General features: G+C 45.1%; 1 protein-coding gene across 5 annotated transcripts in view; it reads right to left on the bottom strand.

The window, feature by feature from the left end:
• Nucleotides 1-26,129, bottom strand: part of grnb (granulin b) — an 83,107-nt gene that overhangs the window by 56,370 nt on the left and 608 nt on the right. For 3 of the 5 annotated variants that reach the window (XM_078223820.1, XM_078223816.1, XM_078223817.1), the window contains exon 2: nucleotides 24,244-24,286. Coding sequence is in view for 1 of the 5 variants with exons in the window: in XM_078223814.1 (XP_078079940.1) it covers nucleotides 5,073-5,078 (6 nt within the window). In the remaining 4 variants the exon portion in view is untranslated. Of the gene's footprint in view, nucleotides 1-5,072; nucleotides 5,230-6,162; nucleotides 6,371-24,243; nucleotides 24,287-26,129 lie in introns of those variants that run through there. The other 2 variants (XM_078223819.1, XM_078223814.1) reach the window with 2 other exon arrangements.

The raw sequence follows: 26,129 nt of genomic DNA, 5'->3' as shown, positions 1-26,129 counted from the left end.
ATGAAAGTCGACACAGATAAGTGTCAAGCTCCTGAGTTTCAGAGAATTCATTAAATCAGACATCTGGATATGAGAGGAGGGAGTGATATCTACAAACACAGACACAAGCTGGAACATCAACATGTAACAATGATGAATTATGTCAGTGATTAAATCTTCATGCTGATTGGATATTATAATTAAACAACCAGGTGATGGTAGTGATTGACATTTAACATTTGTTGCATCTTATGTGTGATGTACCCTTAATCAATAGCTATGAGTGGATAGAGATAGCTATCCAGAGACCTGTAGGTAAAGAATAAAACATTTGAACTAATCTGTAATTTTGGCTACTTGAAGGGAGCAAAGTAGTAAATACACTAACAGACGGAATATCAAAGAACGGCCCATAGCAGACACCCAGGTCCCTTTGGACATCAACACTTTCCAATCTCTCACCATTCCAGAAATACTCAGTTTTTCCTACCAATGTGGATAAATTCACTTTTTCCACATTATATCCCATCAACCATTTTCTTACGCATTCACTTAGCCCAAGTCCCCATGAAGCCTTTTTGCATTGTCCTCACAATTTAGTAATCTCCTATGTGGGAGCTTATCAAAACTCTTCTGAAAATGCAAATACACCGCCTCTACTGGTCCCCTTCATCTATTCTGCTAGTTACATTCTCAAAAATCTGTGTTTGGCAAACATGATTTCCCTTCCATAAATCCATGTTCATTCTGCCCAATCCTACCATTATTTTCTAAGTGTCCAGTTATTGCATTATTTATAATAGACTACAACATTTTCCCTACTACTGATATCAAGCTAAAATAGGCAGTTTCCAGTTTTCTCTCTAGTTCTTTTGAAGAGTGTGGTTACATTCTGCAAGAACCATTCCAGAAGCTATAGAATTTTGGAAGTTGATCACCATGCATCCAGTGGATAGCAGTCTTCTTCAGTATCCGTCTGTGACAGGCTTTACTGAACTGATTAGAAATGCCAGCCTTCAGCCCTCGTGGCAGAATCACATGACGATGACAAGCCAGGTAGTAGATGTCATCGGATTATATTTCCAAAACCCAAACTTTTCATATTGAATAAAAGATACAAACAGCCCATTCTACCTAGCAAACAAAAGACACATTTACATGCATGATCCTGTGTGATGGTGTGCTACTCTTTCTTCAACTAGTCAGTCACTGAACACGAATTCCACAGTCTTTAAACCATACAGATCTCTTAATGAAACCCTTGCATATTGACACTGGCTGTCTGTCTGGGTGATGCTCCTTGTCCAGAGGGTATTGCTCCCATGGCCCGTTGTCTTGATTACTGTTGTTCCATTGCGGCTGCTGGGGACTTTTGGGATTGATGGTGGTTCTGTACTCAGTTGGTGAGATTTCTTGCTGACCGGTTGACTTCTGCAAAGAAACAGCTTCGCTAGTTGTTCGGATATGCCTATGTTTATGCTGATATATTTGGTCCTTCCCTTCCACTGTGTACGATCGAGGTGACAATTCTTTGATGCATGTGTCAAGTTTCCAAATGTGCTGACTCTTGTTAAGAGCAGTTCACAGCCTGACCTGCTCTTAATGCTCAGCTCTGGTCATAGTTTGGCAGTCTCTTATCAAAATGAAATTTGGCTTTCTGTCTTTTCACCCAGTGGTTAGCACTGCTGCATCACAGCGCCAAGGACCTGGGTTCAATTCCTGGTTGGGTCACTGTCTGTGCAGAGTCTGCACATTCTTCCCGTGTCAGCATGGGTTTCCTCCAGGTGTTCGCTTTCCTCCCACAGTCTGAAAGACATGCTGGTTAGATGCATTGGCCATGCTAAATTCTCCCTCAATGCACCCAAACAGGCACTGGTGTGTGGCAACTAGGGGATTTTCACAGTAACATAATTGCAGTGTTAATGTAAGCTTACTTGTGAAACTAATGAATAAGCTTTTAAAAAATTGACTTTTCACTCATGCCTGCTACTACTTCTGGGTTTCGGCATCTTTTTTGCTGTTGGAAGATTAGTTACATGTGGCATGACACGAATCTCGGGACAGAACTACTTCCCTGTAGAATTGCTTAATTTACCTTTGGCCCATGTGTTTCATTGCACTGGCATTGTTGGTAACTATCTTGCAGTTTATTTGAATATTGTCTCCCTCTATCTGGGGTCTTTTGTCTCCCTCGCTTTGTAATCTTTTATTGCCGCATCTCTGTTGACATATTCAGTGTTACCAGCCCAAACTTTAGACTTGCTCTAGCTGAGGTGAGTGGCCACTGTGTCCCATCTATAATCTGGAACTTGAGATCTTTCTTCTTGCCATCGCATAGGGCTATCATCCCAACTCATCCTCTCATGCCATCGATCTGATGTTAGAGGCTTCATTTTCAGATCGCCTTGTTGAGCCACTTCCTACAGATCTGCGAAGGTCATTATGTTACATGACACACCTGTGTCCATCTGACATTTATTTGCTCGAAACTTTCCCTCTGCCGTCATCATGGTAACAGTCACAAACCGTTTGCTGCTGAAAGACTTGACTGAACCAGCCTGTTGTATCGTGCATAGATTCATCAGACTCATCTGCTGATACCTCTTCAATGACTATCCACATAGGCTTGTGGTTTTTTATCTTGCCAACCACTTGTGTGTGAAACGGTTGTTTCTTACAGTTAAGACACTGCTTTCCCCATGCTGGGCAATCCATTTTTTTCCTCGTGCATACTGTCCTCTGCAATATTTGCACCTGGCCCTTTGTCTGCAATTGCTCAGCTCTTTTGGCTTGGACCATCTCTCAGCATAATACATCTCCTGGTCTGCTCTGCCACACATATACCGATGTTTCATAACTTCTTTATTTCAACACATATATCACCTTTAACGTCAGTTTCTCATTTTTTTTTAGTGGAGTTGTTCTCACTGAGGGATCTCTCAAATTTTAATCAAATTATTTTTCAGCTGTCCAAATTCACATGATTCTGCTAGCTGCATTACTGGTTTTATGTACTGAAAGACCCAACATTCCTCGTGTAAATTACCAGAATTAGTTCTGCTTAAAAGTTGTGTTCTCGAAGTTGTGTTCTAGAAACCTTGGCCTGTTCAATCTTTCTTGCCTCACCTTTCTCATCGCCAACCACTCCCCCTCTCCAGTTTCACACTGAAATATCCATTCCCAGGGAATTCAATCTCCTCAGTTCTGTCCATCTCTCTGCACCACTACCTCCACATAAATTATCCTACCTATATTCATGGTCACGCCCTCAACCTTGCCATCTCAAGTGGTTTCTCCATGCTGCTGGTCTTGTTCACAACCATTTCCTTGCATCCTTCCCCATGACTACCACCTAGCCTACTTTCAACCCCATTTCATTCTGTGTCGACTCCTGGAAAATACTCACAACTGCACTTTCAAACTCCCAACTATTTAGACTAGGCCTTTAACACAACATGAAGCTTTGAAGCCATCGCCATCTTTAAAGCGCTCATCCTCCACAAAAGCTGTACTCAAGTCCAACCCACCTGTTTGCCTTGGTATGTTCACATTTTTGTCCCCTCAAGTCTTAAGGAGCCTCTTAGCGTTCTTGTCCATGAGATCTGTCTCCTGTTCCTTTGACCCCATTCACTGACCATTGAACTTATTTTCTTACCCCCTATACTTAGTCATTACATATTATTCTCTGTCCCTATTACTACCCTCGCTTCAACACAAACAACCAAATCATCACCAAAGACCTTGAAAACATTGTCACCTTCCAGCTCCACTTCCCACTTCACTTCCATACTTCAATCTCTCAATTCCATCTTTCAGTTTCTCCAGTCAGGTTTGTGTTTCTATCAGAACACATAACTGGCTCTAATTAAAATCACAAAGGACATCCTGTGACCACAGGACATTACCCATCCTTGTTCTCTTAACTCTTTGACACAGTCTAGGGAAGGCCATGGCATAGCGGCATTGTCCCAGGACTAGTAATCCAGAGACCCAGGGTAATGCTCTGGGGATTGGGGTTTGAATCCCACCAGAGCAGATAGTGAAATTTCAACTCAATAAAAATCTGGAATCAAAAGTCTAATGGTGACCACTGTTGATTGTTGTAAAAACATATCTGGTTCACTAATGTCTTTTAGAGAAGGAAATCTGTCGCCCTTACTGGTCTGGCCTACACGTGACTCCAGACCCACAGCAACGTGGTTGACTCTTAAATGCCCTCAGGGATGGCTGAAAAACATCCAGACAGGGATGGCTAAAAAATATCCACATCCCAATAACAAATAAAAAAGTCAATACCACCACCATTTCCTCCCACACCCAGCAATCAAATTTGCCGCCTTAGTGGGTTGACAAGGATGGCGCAAACCCAAGATAAAATGCAGAGTGCTTTAGAAAGCAGAAAGCATTTATATCTTTTAAAAAACGGTCAACACTTGGTTCAACAAAAGAAGAAGTTGTGTGTTCAAACTACACCCAAAAATCTCACTTCCCTAATTAAACAAATCGACTGAGCAAGAAAAAGCCTTTCAGAACATCTCGTAATGCAGCGTGCTACTTGATTTTGAAATGGGTCAACTTACTGAATGCTCATGGTCTCAAAAGCTAATCACATCTTCAATGCTTTGCAGCAACATAGCCTCGTGCTTTTCATCATTCCAATAAAACAGATAAGACTATTCTGAACACAACTGATTGCTGTAGAATGAACAATGAGGCAAATCAAAGGTCACCATTATTGGAAATGCAAATTGGATAGCAACATTCAGCCTCTGCATGTGTCGATAAACGTGTAAATCAGGAAGTTAATGTTCAAGTTACCCCTCATGCCCCAGGGGCTTTGCTGTAGCATTACCTCGCTGAAAAACACTGCATTGAAACGTATAAAACTGCAATGTGAGACTGCTGCATGTTTGTGATACAGCCTTGCTAAACTCACCAGAAATGGTTTGTCCATTCCAAAGTTCTTTTAAAAACAGCATCGTAACTTCATTGTTGGGAAACAACCTAATTTGAACTTGACCTCCCACCCTCCCAACCTGGGTACTGACTGAACACGCCCCAGATGTGGTCCAACACAAATTTAAAATTCTTACCCTCATTTCAAAATCATTCCATGCCGCAATCCCCTCATCACTGTAACAGTACAAGATATTCTGACGCCTTGAATAGTGCTATGCAAGTCTATCTTTTAGTCAACATTTTCAAGCCTGTTCCACAATGGATGTCATCCTTATGACAAAGCTCCTCTTAAACTGCAATCTCATCTTATCTAACTGTATCTAACTTGTTTTCTTAGAATTATGAGCATGTTTAAATGGGGTTGTCATGTCAAACCATGACATTTCATTTCAAAGTTACTAGCCAAATCCCAAAAAAAAGGCTGCACTATTGATTGGATCAGTTTGCAAACTGAAAGTATTAATGGAGACAGCACAACAAGGGCATTAGAAAGTTGAACAGCATTGCATTACAGTTGCACTCAAGTGAAAATGAAATTGTGAAATAAAAATCGGCCAACCAGTTACGCAAACTTTGGTTGATTAAGTTTCTTTGCAGTTAAACATTCGCTAATTGAAGTGAAGCCAATATTAATAGACACGCCTGAAACACATACCTGCAAAAACAGCAGGCACCCATATACAAGAAGCAATACAAAGCCACATACATGACAAACTATAGAAAGCCTTCAATGCATCAAGACCTTTTACGAGTTACAACACAGGACATGGGCCTATTGCAAAGCTGCTGACTTTGGAGTATTCAGTAAATCAGGATCACTGGCACTTCCCTTCGCAGCTTACGAAATAGGAGCAGAAGTAGGCCATACAAATGCCGTACTCCTTGCAAATTCATGTGAAATCAGTTGTGTGCCAGGGAGTGCATGGTGGCAGCAAGCTATGTGAAAGAAATAGCTTTTTAAGAGTCGAGAACTCTTTACCCAGCCTGCTAGAGATAAACAAACTTTGCATCAAATGTTTGCATAGCTCAAACCTAGAGATAGGGAAGTTGCAAAAAGATAATTGGTGCTAGTCACAAGGTATAGTTTACAGAATTCACTGTACTGCAAATATCAACAGGTTCACCTCTCAAAAACCCACAATTTTTAAGTTCCATAGTTTAAACACAATACAACAAAAGAATCTCAACGTGCTGGCTGGTCTAACTAATAAGCAGTACAGTTACCGTTCTGGATTGTTAGAACTATCCACAGCAGTCTCTCAGAGCCTTCCTACCCTTGAGGCTCAGATGTTGGCTAGTCCGATTTGGGAAGACCCAAAACAGGAAATACCTAACACTCCAGCCGTCGCTATGGGAAATTAAACTTAGACGCAGCTCTGAAAAACTGGGCCTGCACCTCTACAGTTGCCTTTTGTTCTGTCGAAGCTATCATGTGAACTGTGAGGAAATGAGTACAGCAAGCCAGAATAATAGCTGCACTTTGTACCTCAGTAAATTTACTGCAGAGGACTTTCAATTGTTTCAATTCTATCAACAAAAAAAATCATAGAAATCATAGAAACCCTACAGTGCAGAAGGAGGCCATTCGGCCCATCGAGTCTGCACCGACCACAATCCCACCCAGGCCCTACCCCCATGCAGCATGCTCACCAATCCGAATGTTAATCGAACAAAAGAAACACCCGGTTTTTGCTAGTGTGAATTTGAAGTAACATGTGATCCGACTTTACATGTAATATACTTCACATGACATCTTTTTAAAAAATGAACGCAAAACCTTCATATTAGAAACTATCTCAAAAGTTTTCAACTTGAATTGTTTTTTTAAATATATTGAGAGGCTGCCAAGCCAACGTTTATTATCCACCTCAGTTTCTCTAAGGCAGTGGTTCCCAAAGGGTGCGGCACGCCACACTGGTGCGGTGAGAGAGGATGGCAAGTGTGGTGGGAAGATTCAAGGACAATCAAAGAAACATTTAAACATGGTTTAAACAAGCATTGTTTTATACCTTGATGTCCCATGATCATATTATAAAGTAGTTGTGCCCCATGTTATGAATCAAGCACTGCTAGGAGTTGTTTTGTTTTGTTTTTGAATGTATTTATCAATAAAAAATTTGGTGTGGTGCGAGCAAATTTTTATTCCGAAAGTGCGGCCCAGTGAAAAAAGTTTGGGAACCACTGGCCTAAGGTGACAGTGGCAAGTCTTCTGAGTTGCTGCAGACCTTGCAGTGATGATCCTGTCACATGGTGTTAAAGAGGATTTTAACACAATGCAAAAGGAGAATAGGGATATATGCCTCTTTTAGGATGCTGTGTTTCACTTAAAGAGATGTTCTCCCAGGTCATTGCTACTCTTGATGTGGAGATGCCGGCGTTGGACTGGGGTAAGCACAGTAAGAAGTCTCACAACACCAGGTTAAAGTCCAACAGGTTTATTTGGTAGCACAAGCTTTCGGAGTGTCACTCTTTCTTCAGGTGAGTAACCTGAAATTTACAACTCTTCACTCACCTGAAGGAGGAGCGACACTCCGAAAGCTTGCGCTACCAAATAAACCTGTTGGACTTTACCCTGGTGTTGTGAGACTTTTTGCATTGCTACTCTTGGCCATCTAGTGACAGGGTAGGAGGTGCAGTTTACAAATTCAAATTAAGATCACTCAAGAATCAGCTTAAAGGATGGCAGTGGTTAACACTGCTGCCTCACAGTGCCAGGCAACCGGGTTCGATTCCCAGCTTGGGTCACTGTCTGTGCGGAATCTGCACTTTCTCCCTTTCTCTGCGCTGCTCGGCCTTTTGGCTAAGATCAAGTATAGCACCGGCAGTCCTGCACTTGGTTGAAGTCATGAGGTTACACTGACGCTTCATTTGAAGCAATTTTTTAAAGTGGCATCAAGGCCTTTTGGCTAAGATGCAAATGAGATCAAGTCTTGGAGAAGGTGCAATGCCTGCTCCTATCAGCTTGGATCATGTAGATCAAGCCCAAGACAGGAAGAGGCTTGCCCTTCTTGTCAGCTTGGATCTGGAATGTCTCAGTTGTTGAGACTTTGAATTGGACTTTGATTGGATCGAATTGGATATAAACAAAAGAAAATCTGCACTTTCTCCCCGTATCTGCGTGGGTTTCCTCCGGGTGCTCCGGTTTCCTCCCACAGTCTGAATGATGTGTTGGTTAGGCACATTGACCATGCTAAATTCTCCCTCAATGTACCCGAACAGGTGCCGGAATGTGGTGACTCGGGGATTTTCACAGTAACTTCATTGCGATGTTTATGTAAGCCTACTTGTGACACTGATAAACTTAGAAACTAAAGTTGCCAATTCAAATTTTAAATAAAGACCCAGATTAACAGCTGACTGACCATCCTAATTCCAAGCATCAGGCTATGCAGCCATATTCCACAATATCCCATCAATATTACTCTGTAATCAATAAGAAATGCAATAGAACCAAACTTGCAGGTTAAATAGTTGAATTACCAATCCTAGTGAACTCAAGTCTTCACGCAAACCGATCTGCACCATTAAGTAGATGCAACAAGGCAATCCACAGAGACAAAACTTACTGCCAGTTCAGCAGACTCAAGAGCTTATGTATGAAATGATTTATCATGTGATTACTGCACTGTTAGAGCTTTAACTGCTAAATTTCCCACACTCCTGCACACTGCCAGTTACATTTATACGTCTTTAGCTCTAATACTGCTCTTACTGGCCATCAAAATTCAATAACTGTAGCCTAGTTCCCCAAGAAGCACAATCCACTTTCATAAACAAAACATCTGGTAATTGTACAAACCCAGGCAGAAACAATCATTGTATTGTGCCAAATGGGTATCATCACATGCTTTTGTAATCCCAGATAAGGTAGAAAGCACAACAGCAAAAAGCAAAATAATGCTGATGCTTAAAAAAAAGAGGTTAGCCAAACAGCAGCTGCAAAGAGAGCACAAAAAAATGTCTTGTACTTCCTCTGATTTTGGTTTCAGCTATTGCCTGATGTAACAGCCAGCAATAACAAAGCCAATAAGGCAGAACTCACAACTTATCTATTCATATATCTAGAAATTGACCATTTACATGACAGAACCTGTTAACAGGTAACACACAAATGCCTTAACATATCGCAGCCAACTGAAGTTGTCCCAGTTTGTCTGCAAGGACAGAAGCACAGAACTCCATTGGTGCCCAGAACAGTAAATCTTGAGGTTAATCCGCTCTTTGAACTTTGTGTTCAATACTTCAGTTTAAATCCAATGACAGATGAGTATTTATTTAAAATTGCAACATATCTGGATGCTCCATAATCCAGCAAAAACAAACAGAAAATACTAAAAGCAAAGAACATGTCTAAAAACGCTTACCAAAAAAACTGTTTCAGGTAAAGAACTTCCATTCTCCCAGTGTCTGCATGGGTTTCCTCTGGGTGTTACAGTTTCCTCCCAAAGATGTGCAGGTTAAATGGATTGGCCATGCTAAATTGTCCCTTACTGTCCCAGGATGTGTGGATTAGATGGATTAACTGTGGTAAATGTGCGGGGGCTACGGGGATGGGGCAGAGAAGACAGCCTGGGTAAGAGATACTGTCAGAGTCAGTGGAAACACAATGGGCCGAATGGCCACCTTATACACTGTCGGGATTCTATGAACTTTTAATCCAAGAGTCATAATCTAAGGCATCTACTCGTCATCTTTCTCTCCACTCTAAGAGACTGATGGGCTTGCTGTGCATTTTCAGCGTTTTCTGACCCTGAAATTATGGTGTGGGACAATGAAACTGAATACCAATGAAGAAGCACTTCTTCACTTTTGAATTCCTGATCCTTTGAGAAGCAGGCCAACATTCCACTTTTTGATTGCCACAGCCGGATTACCTTTTGCTCCTTTTATTTTCATTCATGGGATGGGATGCATGAGACACTGGCTATGCCAGCATTTATTACTTATCTCTAATTGCCCTCGAGAAGGTGCTGGTGAGCTGCCTTCTTGAACTGTTACAGTCCCTGTGATGCAGATACACTCTCAGTGCTGTGCGGGTTGTGTGTGTGTGTGTGTGTGTGTGTGTGTGTGTGTGCGCACACGCGCGGTTCCAGGATTTTGACCCAACGACAGTGAAGGAACAGCGATATATTTCCAAGTCAGAATGGAGGGGAACTTCCAGGTCGTGGCGTGGCGCTCCAACATGTCTGTTGGACTTGTCCTCTACCTTCTAGATGGTAGCTGTCATGGGTTTGGAAGGTACTGTCCAAGGAGCTTTGGTGAGTTCCTGCAATGCATCTTGTCAATTTGTTGTTGGTTTATCTTCTAATTGTCACAAGCCTTTATGAAGAGAGTCAGAAATTTCTGTTTCAACTAAATCTTTGCCAGTTTGCAGCTTCCATGCAGCACCCAAGAGCAGAACTCCTCAGAATTTCAAATTAGTTACTCAAAAATTAAACGTTACACTTTAAAGCATTTTCATTCAAGCAAGATCCCTGTGACATTTCAGACACTAGTGGTCACATATTGGAACACTAGTTCCAATAGTGTTCATACTGGTGCCATTGTGTGTTGGTGGTGGAAGGAGTGAATCTATCTGGATGAGGTGTCAATCAAGTTGGCTGCCTCGTTCTGGATGGTGTGAAGTTTCTTGAGTGCTGTTGGAGCTACACTCATCCAGGCAAGTAGAGTGTACTCTATCACAATCCTGTGCCTTGTGGATGGGACAGGCTTTGGAGAGTGGGGAGGCGAGTTACTTGCCACAGGATTCCGAGCTCTGACCTGCTCTTGTACAGTAAGAAGTCTCACAACACCAGGTTAAAGTCCAACAGGTTTTTTTGGTAGCAAAAGCCACTAGCTTTAGGGGCGCTGCCCCTTCGTCAGTTGAGTGGGAGTTCTGTTCACAAACAGGGCATATAAAGACACAAACTCAATTTACAAAATAATGGGTGGAATGCGAGTCTTTACAGGTAATCACACAGTAAGAAGTCTCACAACACCAGGTTAAAGTCCAACAGGTTTATTTGGTAGCAAAAGCCACTCGCTTTCAGAGCACTTTACCCCAGTCCAACGCCGGCAATTCCACATCATGACTGCTCTTGTACACCAGCTTTTAGTTACTTGTGCACGTGGACACCTAACTCCAGCACATTGCTTTTAGGGGGAACTTAAATATGCAAATAGGAACACTGGCGGTTAGCAATGCATTAATAGCAGAACTTCTCCCCTTTCCCAGGGGAGTTGGGGTACCGGCAGAACAGTGTTGGAACACAGTCAACAATAGATCACACTCAGTGCGCTAAATGGGTCTTTTCTCATTCTGTTCTTCATGTTCTGAAATTATCTTGCCCGTTATTGCAACAGGAATTACCCAGTTTTATTTTCTCTCGGTATCGTTTTTGACTTTCAGATTACCAGCAAATTAGTTATTCTTTTTATCTACTTCAAAGTGAAACACCAAATTGTTTGCCAGCCAGAAAAATGACGAACTTCAAACAACACCATGCATCACCAAATCTTTTTCCCCCACTGCCATTTTAGTTTCTGCAGGAATGACTACCAGCTCACAACCACGGCTTCCCAGTATTATTTTTCCCAACATGTGAACACTAGTGTCTGAAATGTCACAGGGATCTTGCTTGAATGAAAATGCTTCAAAGTGTAACATTTATTTTTTGTGTAACTAATTTGAAATTCTGAGTTTTGCTCTTGGATGCTGCATGGAAGCTGCAAACTGGCAAAGATTTAGTTGAAGCAGAAATTCCTGACTCTTTTTGTAAAGGCTTGTTACAATTAGAAGATGAACCAACAACAAACTGATGGCTCAAAGCTGGCAATTTATTCTACATCAGAAACACTAAAGGATAAGATAACTAATGTGAAAGAAATCCTGCATCAAACTATGGATAAAAGCAAATTACAGCGGATGCTGGAATCTGAAACCAAAAGAGAAAATGCTGGAAAATCTCAGCAGGTCCGGCAGCATCTGTAAGAAGAGAAAAGAGCTCTTTTCTCCCCTTACAGATGCTGCCAGACCTGCTGAGATTTTCCAGCATTTTCTTTTTTGGTTTCTGCATCAAACTATGGTTTGTTGAGAGATGGGAAGGTATACCACTGTCTGCTGCTTACATGCAACGTAAAGAGCAGAATTCCTCCAGAATTTCAACATACTTAGAAAAATACTTAAACCCAGGTAACAATTAAACAGTTCAACTGGTTATCTCACTCGACTGTTATACAGTATATATACTGGATAATGCAGTGGAAGGGATAACAGAGAAAACCATATAAACCAGACACTATTCGCATATAAGACCATAAGACCATAAGACATAGGAGCGGAAGTAAGGCCATTCGGCCCATCGAGTCCACTCCACCATTCAATCATGGTTGATTTCAACTCCATTTACCCGCTCTCTCCCCATAGCCCTATATAACTAAATCTAACTATTCAAGAATAGGAAAATGATAGATGCCTAGGAGCAACTACCTCTGTTGAATATGGATGAAAGTAAAAACTGAGCTGCTACTGATATTAACAGCCAGTAATTTTGCAAAAGAAAAACAGCATTGGCACCATGCTTGAACCTGTACTAGTACAAAAACATTCAATACTGTACAGTACACCTCCTGCCCATTACTCTTAATTCATCACCTCACATTGCTCCCATCTCTTCCATCTGTTTAGTTGAGATGTTGCATCATGTGAGGTTATCCACTTTTAGCAGAAAAAATATAAAGACAGATCATTACCTAAATGGAAAGCAGATTCAAATCCGTCCGGGCAGAGGAGTATCTATGTTCATGATGCAGCATGTAATAAAATAGGCAAATGGGATGTTGGCATTTATTGCAAAGGGACTGGATTATAGAGAAGTGTTGTTGCAATTGTATAAGGTGTCGGTGAGACCAAATCTGGAGTATTGTGTCCGATTTGGTCTCCTTATTTGAGGAGGGATGTGGTGGCATTGGAAGCAGTTCAGAGGAGGTTCACTAGATCGATTCAGGGAAAAGGGTTGACGTATGAGGAGAAATTAAACAGTTTAGGCTTGTACTCGCTGGAGTTTAAAAGGATGAGAGGGAATCTGATCAGGATGTATAAAATTTTAAAACAGATTGACAAAGTAAATGTAGACCAAATGTTTCCTCTTATGGGGCAATCTCGAACAAGAGGTCACAGGTATAGGTTGAGAGGCGGTAGATTTAAAACTGAGGTGAGGAGGAACTACTTCTCACAGAAGGTGGTGAATTTGTGGAACTACACCACAGCATGGTGGAGTCAGAATCGTTGAGTGGTTTCAAGAAGGAGATAGATATATTTCTCAAAGAACGGATAAGGAGATATGGGAACAGGTGGGGAGGTGGATTTGAGACTAGGGAGAGATCAGCCATGTTCTGACTGAATGGCAGAGCAGGCTCGAAGGGCTGAAGTTGTTTATTTCTGCTCCTAATTCCTATGTTCCTATCATTTGTTCAACATGTTCTTGTTTTATTCCATGTTACTTGAATCGTTCAAATTGAATAAATGATGAAACTTGTGTTTGCCCACTATTATACTTAGTTTAAATCCTGAAAACAATATTGCCACGAAAGCTAAAAAATTAAACACAAGATACTGTGGATGCTGGAATCTGAAACAAAAACAGAAAAATGCTGGAAAATCTTAGCAGGTCTGACACTTAAAAAGGTTAGTCAAACAGCAGCTCAAAGAGAGCATAAAGAAATATGTCTTGTACTTCCTCTGATTTTGGTTTCAGCTATCGCTCGATGTAATAGCCAGCAATAACAAAGCCAATAAGGCAGATCTCTCAACTTATCTATTCATATATGTAGAAATTGACCATTCACATGACAGAACCTGTTAACAGGTAACACTCAAATGTCGTAACATATCGCAGCCAACTGAAGTTATCCCAGTTTGTCTGCAGGGGCAGAAGCACAGAACTCCACTGGAGCCCTGGTCAGTAAATCTTGAGGTTAATCTGCTCTTTGGACTTGCTTGCATTCAATACTTCAGTTTAAATGCAATGACAGATGAGTATTTATTTAAAATTGCAACATATCTGGATGCTCCATAATCCAGCAAATACAAACAGAAAATACTAAAAGCAAAGAACATGTCTAAAAGCGCTTAACAAAGAGGACTGTTTCAGGCAGAACTTCCATTTGTCAGAGCTGACGAAGGGTCTTCTAGGCTTAAAACGTTGGCTCTACTCCGTCCACAGATTCTGTCAGACCTGCTGAGATTTTGCAACATTTTGCTAAAAACCAGAATGTTACTCATTTTCCTTTACAAGCACCATCACAAATGCCCAAACTGAATAAAATTCATCTCTCCATAATAAACGGTCGTCACATCACAAAAATGAGAATCACTTAATTGCATGCTAATAAGGAGTTGGAATTTACTCCCCGAGGTATAGAATTTTTTTAAAGAGAAGTCTTTAATAGGAGCGAGTCAGGTGTCCATACTAGTAAAAAGACATGGAAGCGTCAGAGAAAGTACAAAGGAGTCTACAAGGTTGGTAGAGATTAGAGGATATCAGGAACATTTGAGTTTCTTTCTTTTGAGAAGGACAGGCTTAAAGGAGACATGATAGAGATCTTTAAAAATTATGAAGGGGCTTGACAGGGTAGACGTGGTGCAAATGTTTCCACTCTTCGAAGAATTGAAAACTAGGGACAACAAATACAAGATGGTTACCAGTAAATGAAACAGGGAAAAAGCAGTTTCTTTTGTTTATTCAGCAAGTAGTTTGGAAGTGAAACTCGCAGTTGAAGCCAAAAGGTTAGGTACGTTCAAAAGGAAACTGGACAAGGACAAGAGAGAAAGGAATAGAATGATATGCCAAAAATGGAATTGAGCTAGATGCAAATAGGGGGAAGGGGGGGGAAGACTCATTTAATGCTTAAATACCAGCACAGTGCTCAATCCCTGATTAGTTAATTTGCTGGGGGGCCAATATGGCTATCAGTAGCCTATTTAGGGAGTTGGGTTAGCGAGGGGAGAATCAGTATAAACTCCGGATCATTTTTTGGAAATGCATAACATTGACCATCAGTAGAGGATTGGGAAGAGCTCTGCTTTGATGCATATCGATCAAACTTCTGAAACTCATTATTAAGGCTCGCACAGGATTAGTGGCTGCTAAATCAAATTTGAGAGGGTACCAGGCACGAGAGGAACCCCACCACTGAGCCAAGCCTTCTGGAGGACTTTAACAAAAATTAAGTTATCTTTAAAAAAACATCCAAAACTAGTTTAAACAGATCTGTGTGGTGTCTTGAATTTCAGTAAAGGTTAGCAAGTGTGTGAAATTTTCATACTGTGAAATGAAAGTCACCAAAGTCCCCAAGGACCATAGGCTGCTCTCCCAACAAAAACAGAAACTGCTGGAGAATCTCAGCAGGAGTGACAGCATCTGTGGAGTGAGAATAGAGTAAGAAGTCTCACAACACCAGGTTAAAGTCCAACAGGTTTATTTGGTAGCAAAAGCCACTAGCTTTCAGAGTGCTTGCTGCCCCTTCATCATCGAGAGAGAATAGAGCCATCGTTTCGAGTCTGAATAACCATTGGTCAGAGCGAAGAGCAAAGAATATCAGAAAAGATTTATACTATGAGGGTGGTGGCGGGGGTGGGGGGGCGTAACAGGACAAGGGGAATGTAAATGAGGATGAAGGCGGCTTAGAAAGGTGCTAAAAATGCCCATGAACAGAATGTGTGAATTGCAGAACAGAGGTACAGATGGTTGAGGCAGTTGGCCTGAAGGAGTGGGGGGCAAAGGAGAGCGGGAATGGAGAAGTGGAAAAATGGAAGCGAGAAAGGAGGATGATAAAAATGGATGAATGAGATGAAAAGGAGAGATAGGTTTAAGTTTATTTCTTCTAACTGGACACTTTACAGTTTACTTTGACACTTTCCTATGCCTTTTAGCTTTGAGAAAGGGTCGTCCGGACTCAAAACGTCAGCTCTTTTCTCTCCTTACAGATGCTGCCAGGCCTGCTGAGATTTTCCGCGTTTTCTCTTTTGGACACTTTACAACCTTCGGACCGAACATTGAGTTCAACAACTTCAGAACATGAACTCTTCTCTCCACCTTCACCCCATTTTCATTTACTTTATTTCATTCTGTTTCTTCTTTTCATCTCATTCATTTTTATCTTTCTCACTTCCATTTTTCCACTTCTCCATTCCCTACCCTCCTTCTTGCCACCACCCCCTCCCCTCAACACTCCTTCAGGCCAACTGCCTCAACCATCTGTACCTCTGTTCTGCTATTCACACATTCTGATCACTTAATGGACATTTTTAGCACCTTTCTGAGCCTTCTTCATCCTCATTTACATTTCCTTTGTCCTATTTCAGCGCACCCCCAACCTTCTTGGTATAAATCTTTTCTGATTTTCTTTGCTTAGTTCTGACGAAGGGTCATCCAAACTCAAAACACCGGCTTTATTCTCTCTTCACAGATGCTGTCAGACCTGTTGAGATTTTCCACAGCGTTTTCTGTTTTTGTTTCAGATTCCAGCATCCGCAGTATTTTGCTTTTATCATAGGCTGCTCTCCCCCTTTTTTGAGAGAGAGAGAGAGAGAGAGCACGACACCTCAGGCAAGGGGAAAGGTTGAGAAGGCAGGGCCTTCATGAATAATCTTAGGAATTGGAACGCACTGTTGGTGAGCTCTACATCACGAACCAACTGTCCAGCCAACTGAGCTAATCAAACCCCTAAAAAATTAGCAATACTTTTTAAACAATTGAAAATAATATTTTGATCTTTTGGATTAATGACTCACAGTGACAGTTGATGAATGAAGGGAATCAAACAGAACACTGGTGCAAGGACCATCTTTTCTGCATTGGCAGTGATACATTATGCAAGCTTAGTGAAGCAACACATCCATAAAACCTCAAAAGCAAAGGGTTGGAGTTATGACCTGCAGTCAATCTCTTGCAGGGAATTCAGACCACTATCATTTTACACGTCAAATTCCCACGGCTTCATGACAAGCTTAGACTCAAAAAACAATATATAAGGGCACGACCTCACCTGCCATTCACACCATGTTCCCACAGCAGCAGTTAGAGAATTTGGCCAGCCAAATCTCTGTTCACTGCAGTGGGATGGGGGAATCCAACCTGTGTGAATGGTGGCAAGATTAATTTCCCTTTGACTGACTTCCTAACTGCTCCCTCTTTTAAACCCACCCTCTCTTCACCACACCCCCTTTCCTCTCTCCCTCTCTGTCTAACATACCCAAACCCTGGACTTACCTACTGCAGGGATTCTAGGTCTTGGTCTCCTCCCTTCAGTGGCAATCAGACAGCTGGCACTGCCAGGACAGATGGAACTGCTAGCCAACTGGATTGGCTGGCAGTTCCAGAAGGCGAGACCACCACTCCAATGAACTTGGCCCTTTTTAATGAGTCCCGCAGCCGCTTATTGCTGTGGGGCTGCTCATCAATCTATGACACAATACTTTGATTTCCAGGGAGGCTTGCTGTCCGCCTTCTCCATCAAGAGATTACAGAGGGATGTAGACAGGTTAAGTGAGTGGGCAAAAACTTGGTGGCACAGTGGCATTTCTGCTTCATAGCGCCAGAGAACCGGGTTCGATTCTGGACTTGGGTGACTGTGAAATCATAGAAATCATAGAAACCCTACAGTGCAGAAGGAGGCCATTCGGCCCATCGAGTCTGCACCGACCACAATCCCACCCAGGCCCGCTAATCCCTCTAACCTACGCATCCCAGAACTCTAAGGGGCAATTTTTAACCTGGCCAATCAACCTAACTCACACATCTTTGGACTGTGGGAGGAAACCGGAGCACCCGGAGGAAACCCACGCAGACACGAGGAGAATGTGCAAACTCCACACAGACAGCGACCCGAGCCGGGAATCGAACCCGGGACCCTGGAGCTGTGAAGCAGCAGTGCTAACCACTGTGCTACCGTGCCGCCCCAGAGGCGTGGAGTTTGCACATTCTCTCCGTGTCTGAGTGTGTTTCTAGTTTCCCATCTCAATCCAAAAATGTGCAGGTTAGGTGGATTGCCCATGCTAAATTGCCCTTGTGTCCCAAAGATATGTAGGTTAGATAAATTAGCCATGGTAAATGGTTACAGAAATAAGGCGGGGAGGTTGGGCCTGGGTAAGATACTCGAGGGGAGAGTCGATGCAAACTTGATGGGCCAAATGGCCTCCCTCTATACTGTATGGATTCTATGGGATGGCAGTCAACATGAGCACTGACAGGGCCCAAATGAAGCAATGAGATAATTCTATAATGCAGGAAAATGTGAAGTTATGCACTTTGGTAGGAAGAATAAAGGAGTTAAATACAATTTAAATGGAGAAAGACTGCAGAAAGCTGAACCTCAAAGGCATCTGGGGGTCCTCGTGCATAAATCACAACAAGCTAGCATGCAAGCTCAGCAGGTAATAGGGAAGGAAAATGGAATGTTATTTATTTCAAAGGGAATGGAGTATAAAAATAAGTTTAAGTGCTGCTAAAACTATACAATACATTAGCAAGAATACAGGAATACTTATCTGAGAAAAGATATACTGGGCAGCCCAAAGGTTCATTAAGTTGATCCCAGGTATGGAGGGATTTTACGAAGAGAAGTTGAGCCTATACTCAAGTTTTTTTTAAAGTTTTATTTATTTGTCACAATCTGTCTTACATTAATACTGCAATGAAGTTACTGTGAAAATTCAGCGCCTGTTCAGATATACTGAGGGAGAATTTAGCATGGCCAATGCACCAAACCAGCACATCTTTCGGACTGTGGAAGGGAACCAGAGCACCCGGAGGAAACCCACGCAGATACGGGGAGAACATGAAACTCCACACAGACAGTGACCCAAGCCGGGAATCGAACCCGGGTCCCTGACCAGTCCGCTTTCCCACCATATCCCCATAACTGCTACTAACCACTGCGCCACCATTGGAGTTTAGAAGAATGAAAGGCGACCTTATTGAGACACAGAGGATTCTCAGGGGCTTGACAGGGTGGATGCTCCTTGTTGGGTGTCTAAGACCACAGGGCATTATCTCAGAGTAAGCTGGCTTAAAATTTCTTCCTTCAGAGGGTAATGAATTTGTGGGATTCTTTACCACAGAGGGCTGTGGAGGCTGGGTCATTAGTTATGTTAAAAGCTGCGATAAACAGATTTTTAATCAGTGGAGGAATCAAGGGTTATGAGGATAAGGTGGGAAAGCAGACTGGTCAGCTCTGCAGCCTCAGCGCCAGGGACCCGCTTTCAATTCCAACCTCAGTGTAGAGTTTATACGTTCTTCCCGTGTTTGCAGGGGTTTCCTTCAGGTGCTCTGGTTTCCTCCCAGACATGATGCGGAGATGCCAGCATTGGACTGGGGTAAGCACAGTAAGAAGTCTCACAACACCAGGTTAAAGTCCAACAGGCTTATTTGGTAGCACAAACAGACTCCATAGATGAGCAGGTTAGGTTGATTGGCCATGCTAAATTGGGATTGTCGGCGGAGCAGGTTCGATGGGCCAAATGGCCTCCTTCTGCACTGCAGGGATTCTATGATTATCATTTTAGATCAGTCATGATCTCACTAAATAGCAGCAGAAACTCAATGGGCAAAATGGCCTACTTTTGCTCCTACCTTATGATCTTATTATTCATCCCCATTGTGGAGGGGAGGGGAGTAATAGCACACTCCATTATTACCCTGCTCAGGTATTATCATATGTCTGTATTGCATTGGTGATGCAAAGAAACAGGAAAAAGTAAACCTTGTAAAGGAACACACTCACCCAAGCTTAAGAACATTGCAAGACTATTTGGAGAAAAAAAGAAGCAACTCTTGCTGTTCTGCGCACAAAAAGCTGTCTAAAGTTTCAGACCCAAATATTAAGTCCAGCTATCGGACTTTCAATACTATTGAATTTTTCACAATTCAGCCTCAAAGCAGTACTCGTGCCATATTAACCACATTCTGTCAAAAACCTATCACAAGTTATACAGCTGATGCCACAGTTTCCCGATACCAAGATAGTATATTTCTAGACTAAAAGTCAGAATGACGAGTTCGGATTTCAACATCCCATTTCTGAGGTCTGCTTTCCACAAATTAACTAAGCTATGTTTTGCAAGACCTGCATTCCACTCCACCTTCACGCCAGCAAGCACTGAGCCAAGAAAAAGGCCATTTAGTAAAATGACTCGCAACAACAGTCCAAAGATGTGCGGGTTGGGTGGATTGGCCCTGCTAAATTGACCCTAGTGTCAGGGGGGATTAGCAGGGTAAATATGTGGGGTTATGGGAATAGGGCCTGGGTGGGACTGTGGCCGGTGCACTCAACGGGTCGAATGGCCTCCTTCTGTACTGCAGAGATTCTATGAACTTGTATTTAACATAGGAAAAAGTTGCAAAGATCTTCACAGGCATTATCAATGAAATTTGGCTCAAATATTTCAGCGTCATACAGGGAGTGCAGTGACAACATATGGATCGGCTTCAGTAGAATTTCAAATGGATTGGGTAGTGGCCCACATATTTCATTCCCCACACTATTGAGTTCTGATCCCACCAAGCTGTTGTGTATACAGGTTTTACTTCCCTGCAATAAGTGTTACTCTCAAACACTACAATTCCCTGTACAAAGACTGAGTACCTCCAAGAGAATGGTGTATATTTCTTGGTGAGAGGGATCCAGAACAAGTAGCAGCCAAAGTTACAGCAGATCAAAAATGACTAAATAATATAACCTAATGCCACTTCCACCTGACGGTCGTTAGTTAAAGACTCTTAAAGGTTGTTTTAACACAGACACATTCATTGGTGCTTTCACAAACCAAGGAATGGAGAGGCCAACCCTCCTTCTGTATATTTCTTCCAAAGGTTTTGAACAAATTTTTCTTACGTCTTTTCTCAAATAATTCAGGGGGATAAGAAATGGGAGGGCTTGGTTCCTTTTACAACAATAAAAGGTGCAGAGTGGGATGAAGTAATTTGAGTGGGAGGAAGTTTATTTGCAGTATAAATACCAGCATAAACCAACTGGACTTGTTTCTGTGCAAGCAATTCCCCAGACACTTATACCCCTGAAGGTCAGAGACACGTGGGAAAAGTCGAGGCATACCTAGGGAAAATAAATTTTACTTTATAAATATGTCTAATAAGATCAGTTTACAACACAAATGTTTCAGGAAACACATCAAGTTAAATAAGCCAGAGGGTTCTTTGGGTTAGAATTTGCTTCCTTATGCGATATCAAAAATGGAATCAGGAGAGCTTTGCCAACAGATTACACAATACAAGGCGACAGAAAGTCCTCCCTTCATCAAAAAACAACTTGCTCTGCATTAAAAGGTCCTCACAGGCATCCGTAAATAGCAGCAGCATCCAGATCACAAAAAGAACATTAAATACTTTTTAAATTGCATTTTGCTTCTCTTTTCCCCTCTACTGTCTCCTTGTGTCATGAACCTTCCATGATGGGAGCTCCTGACCAAAGCCTAAATACTACCAGGTTGGTGACTACAAGAAGTGAATTTAGTTTGATACAGTATATATTAGTTTATTAGTGTCACAAATAGGCTTACATTAACACTGCAATGGAGTTACTGTGAAAATCCCCTAGTTGCCACACTCCGGTGAGGGAGAATTTAGCATGGCCAATGTACCAAACCAGCACGCCTTTCGAACTGCGGGAGGAAACCGGAGTATCCAGAGGAAACCCATGCAGACACGGGGAGAATGTGCAGACTCCGCATAGACAGTGACCCAAGCTGGGAATTGAACCCAGGCCCCTGGCGCTGTGAGGCAGCAGTGCTAACCACTGTGCCGCGTGGCTTATAGCTAACTGCACTATGAAAGGATGGAATTCCACTACCAAGATATGGACTCACTCATCCCTGGGGTCCCAAATACCCGGAGGCGTAAATAATGCTAACCTCCTTTAGACCAACTCCTCAATGAGCCCAGCCAAAAGAAGAAAAATGATTCTCCAGTTTCTTCATGAGCAACATCTAGCTATGACTAACACCATGGGAAGATTCGACCAAAAGAATTCTAAGTGACAAATTTGTGTAAAAACTGGAGTGAATCTCGTTGGGTTTTTTTAGCAAAGGTTTCAAAATGAATCTGCCGCGCTCTATGCACTGCAGAGTGCACCAGCGTGAATCAGTCCAAAAATCAGGGAGCGGGGCCTATTCCCGCTGGAGAGGCCGGCAGCATAGCGCTGAGCGGGCCACTGCGCCCATCTGTCAGCACCGAGATCAGGGCATGCACAGTAGCCCGCGCTTGCCAGCCTCCCTATTGCTGGCCATATGACCCCCCACAGCCCGATCACTGGCACCCTGAACACGTCCAGATCAGCCTCAATCCGCCCCCCCCCCCCAAACCCGCAGCCCCAATCTCCCAAACACCCACCATGCCCTATCCCAATCGCTGGCCTCCCTCCCTCTGTTCGCGATCCCTCTGCAGAGTGGCAGCAGCAGTCCCCCCCCCCAATCCCCAGAGGCCCTGCCCCCATGAGGCCCTGCCCAATGCCCGGTGGTCCGAACCAAGATGTCCCCTAGACTGTACTTTGCCCCTTGGACAGTGCCAGGGAGCCAGGCTAGGGGCCCGGAGACATCAGTCCCGGGTCCACTAATGATATTTAAAATCGATTCAAATCATCATTTAAATAAATTGTACGGCTCCGTGCCGATTTCTAGCACGCTGCTAATGGCACCGGAAATCCGCCGCCCGGAGACTCGTGGAGGCCGGGACGCCCAGCGGGAACCTGTGAAACGGCCACCGTTTGAGTCTCCTAGCCCGCTGTGCTGCTTTTGTGGCACAACGAACTGGGAGAATCGCCCCCTTTAGTTTGCACCCTCTCCGCCTATTTACTCTATGAACAGTTTGCTTTGTCTGTATAGCGTGCAAGAAAAAATACTTTTCACTGTATATCATAGAATCATAGAAACCCTACAGTGCAGGAGGCCATTCGGCCCATCGAGTCTGCACCGACCACAATCCCACCCAGGCCCTACCCCCACATATTTACCCGCGAATCCCTCTAACTACGCATCTCAGGGACAATTTTTAACCTGGCCAATCAACCTAACCCGCACATCTTTGGACTGTGGGAGGAAACCGGAGCACCCGGAGGAAACCCACGCAGACACGAGGAGAATGTGCAAACTCCACACAGACAGTGACCCGAGCCGGGAATCGAACCCGGGACCCTGGAGCTGTGAAGCAGCAGTGCTAACCACTGTGCTACCGTGCCGCCCTACTGTGCTACCGTGCCGCATGACATCAATACATGTGACAATAATAAATCAAATCATTAGAAGTGATCCTGCAATTTAGGCATTGTGAACATCCCAACGTTAATCAGCCCTCACTAGAAGCATTAAGTATTGGAATTCCCTTCTTAAACCTTTTCGCATGCACTCTCTGTCCCCGGAAAGACATTCCTACATATTTGCCTTTTCAACCAAGTATTTAGTCATCACTATATCTTTTTGTATTTCTCAGTGTCAAATTTTATTTAATAAGACTCCTATCGAGGGCTTCTAGCTTTTTCAGTTGGCCAAATCACCAATAACCTGTCCTCGTCCCCCCATAGTTAAGAAAGCCCACCAACGCCTATACTTTCTCAGGTGACTGAGGAAATTTGGTATGTCCACTACAACTCTCACCAGGTTCTACAGATGCACCATAGAAAGCATTCTTTCTGCTATATCACAGTTTGGCATGGCTCCTGCTCTGTCCAAGACCGCCAACAAATACAAAAGGTCGTGAATGTAGCCCAGTCCATCATGCAAACCAGCCTCCCATCCATCGACTCTGTCCACACTTCCCGCCTCAGAAAAGCAGCCAGCATAATCAAGGACCTCCTCCCCCGCACCCAGACATGCTCCCTCTCATCATCTTATGCTGGGAAAAATATACAAAAGTCTGAGGACATGTACCAGCCGACTCAAGAACAGCTTCTTCCCTGCTGCCATCAGACTTTTGAATGGACCTACCTCGCATTAAGTTGTTCTTACTCTACACCCTAGCTATGACTGTAACACTACATTCTCCACTCTCTCCCTTCCTTCTCTATGAACAGTATGCTTTGTGTAAGAAACAATACTTTTCACTGTATACTAATACACTAATAATAAACCAAATCTTGTGAAACATCTTGTGACATAAAACCGCATTAAGGGTTTGGCAGGATATAAGCTCAAGTTGTTGTTCCTATGATTATGAAAGAGGTATGCAAGCATATCACAAAATTAGTTCCATCTCCAAGGCAGTACAAGCAGAGAGCAACAACACAACCAAACCCATGATTTAACAAGTTAGCACAAACCTTTATTACTTCTTTCTCTGCCGTAACTGCTCTTTTCACAACCCTGTCAGACAATTGAAATAAGGAAATTAAACCCGAGAAGTACAATGTGAGTACATACATCAAATTAAAGAAGTGTTAAGCTCCAACATACCAAACCCCTTCCCCCAAAAAATTGGGGATGTGTTGGTGGGGTCTGTCGTGGGTGGGGGTGGGGTGAGGACGGGGTCAGTCGGGGGTGGTGAGGACGGGGTCTGTTGGGGGGGGTGGCGAGGACGGGGTCTGTCGGGGGGGGGGGGGGCGAGGACGGGGTCTGTCGGGGGGGGGGGGGGCGAGGACGGGGTCTGTCGGGGGGGGGGGGGGGGCGAGGACGGGGTCTGTCGGAGGGGGGGGCGAGGACGGGGTCTGTCGGGGGGGGGGAGGACGGGGGTCTGTCGGGGGGGGCGAGGACGGGGTCTGTCGGGGGGGGGGCGAGGACGGGGTCTGTCGGGGGGGGGCGAGGACGGGGTCTGTCGGGGGGGGGCGAGGACGGGGTCTGTCGGGGGGGGGCGAGGACGGGGTCTGTCGGGGGGGGCGAGGACGGGGTCTGTCGGGGGGGGGCGAGGACGGGGTCTGTCGAGGGGGGGCGAGGACGGGGTCTGTCGGGGGGGGGCGAGGACGGGGGTCTGTCGGGGGGGGTGAGGACGGGGGTCTGTCGGGGGGGGTGAGGACGGGGGTCTGTCGGGGGGGGTGAGGACGGGGGTCTGTCGGGGGGGGTGAGGACGGGGGTCTGTCGGGGGGGGTGAGGACGGGGGTCTGTCGGGGGGGGGTGAGGACGGGGGTCTGTCGGGGGGGGTGAGGACGGGGGTCTGTCGGGGGGGGTGAGGACGGGGGTCTGTCGGGGGGGGTGAGGACGGGGGTCTGTCGGGGGGGTGAGGACGGGGGTCTGTCGGGGGGGGTGAGGACGGGGGTCTGTCGGGGGGGGTGAGGACGGGGGTCTGTCGGGGGGGGTGAGGACGGGGGTCTGTCGGGGGGGGTGAGGACGGGGGTCTGTCGGGGGGGGTGCGGACGGGGGTCTGTCGGGGGGGGTGAGGACGGGGGTCTGTCGGGGGGGGTGAGGACGGGGGTCTGTCGGGGGGGGTGAGGACGGGGGTCTGTCGGGGGAGGTGAGGACGGGGGTCTGTCGGGGGGGGGTGAGGACGGGGGTCTGTCGGGGGGGGTGAGGACGGGGGTCTGTCGGGGGGGGTGAGGACGGGGGTCTGTCGGGGGGGGTGAGGACGGGGGTCTGTCGGGGGGGGTGAGGACGGGGGTCTGTCGGGGGGGGTGAGGACGGGGGTCTGTCGGGGGGGGAGAGGACGGGGGTCTGTCGGGGGGGGTGAGGACGGGGGTCTGTCGGGGGGGGTGAGGACGGGGGTCTGTCGGGGGGGGTGAGGACGGGGGTCTGTCGGGGGGGGGTGAGGACGGGGGTCTGTCGGGGGGGGTGAGGACGGGGGTCTGTCGGGGGGGGTGAGGACGGGGGTCTGTCGGGGTGGGTGAGGACGGGGGTCTGTCGGGGGGGGGGGGGTGAGGACGGGGGTCTGTCGGGGGGGGGGGGTGAGGACGGGGGTCTGTCGGGGGGGGGTGAGGACGGGGGTCTGTCGGGGGGGGGTGAGGACGGGGTTCTGTCGGGGGGGTTGAGGACGGGGTTCTGTCGGGGGGGGTGAGGACGGGGGTCTGTCGGGGGGGGTGAGGACGGGGGTCTGTCGGGGGGGGTGAGGACGGGGGTCTGTCGGGGGGGGTGAGGACGGGGGTCTGTCGGGGGGGGTGAGGACGGGGGTCTGTCGGGGGGGGGTGAGGACGGGGTCTGTGGGGGGGGTGAGGACGGGGTCTGTCGGGGAGGATGAGGACGGGGGTCTGTCGGGGAGGATGAGGACGGGGGTCTGTCGGGG

Source organism: Mustelus asterias, chromosome 11, assembly GCF_964213995.1.
Source record: "Mustelus asterias chromosome 11, sMusAst1.hap1.1, whole genome shotgun sequence".
Lineage (NCBI taxonomy): Eukaryota > Metazoa > Chordata > Chondrichthyes > Carcharhiniformes > Triakidae > Mustelus > Mustelus asterias.
The sequence above is the reverse complement of the archived record's forward strand: the minus strand, read 5'-3'. Positions and strand labels throughout refer to the sequence as shown.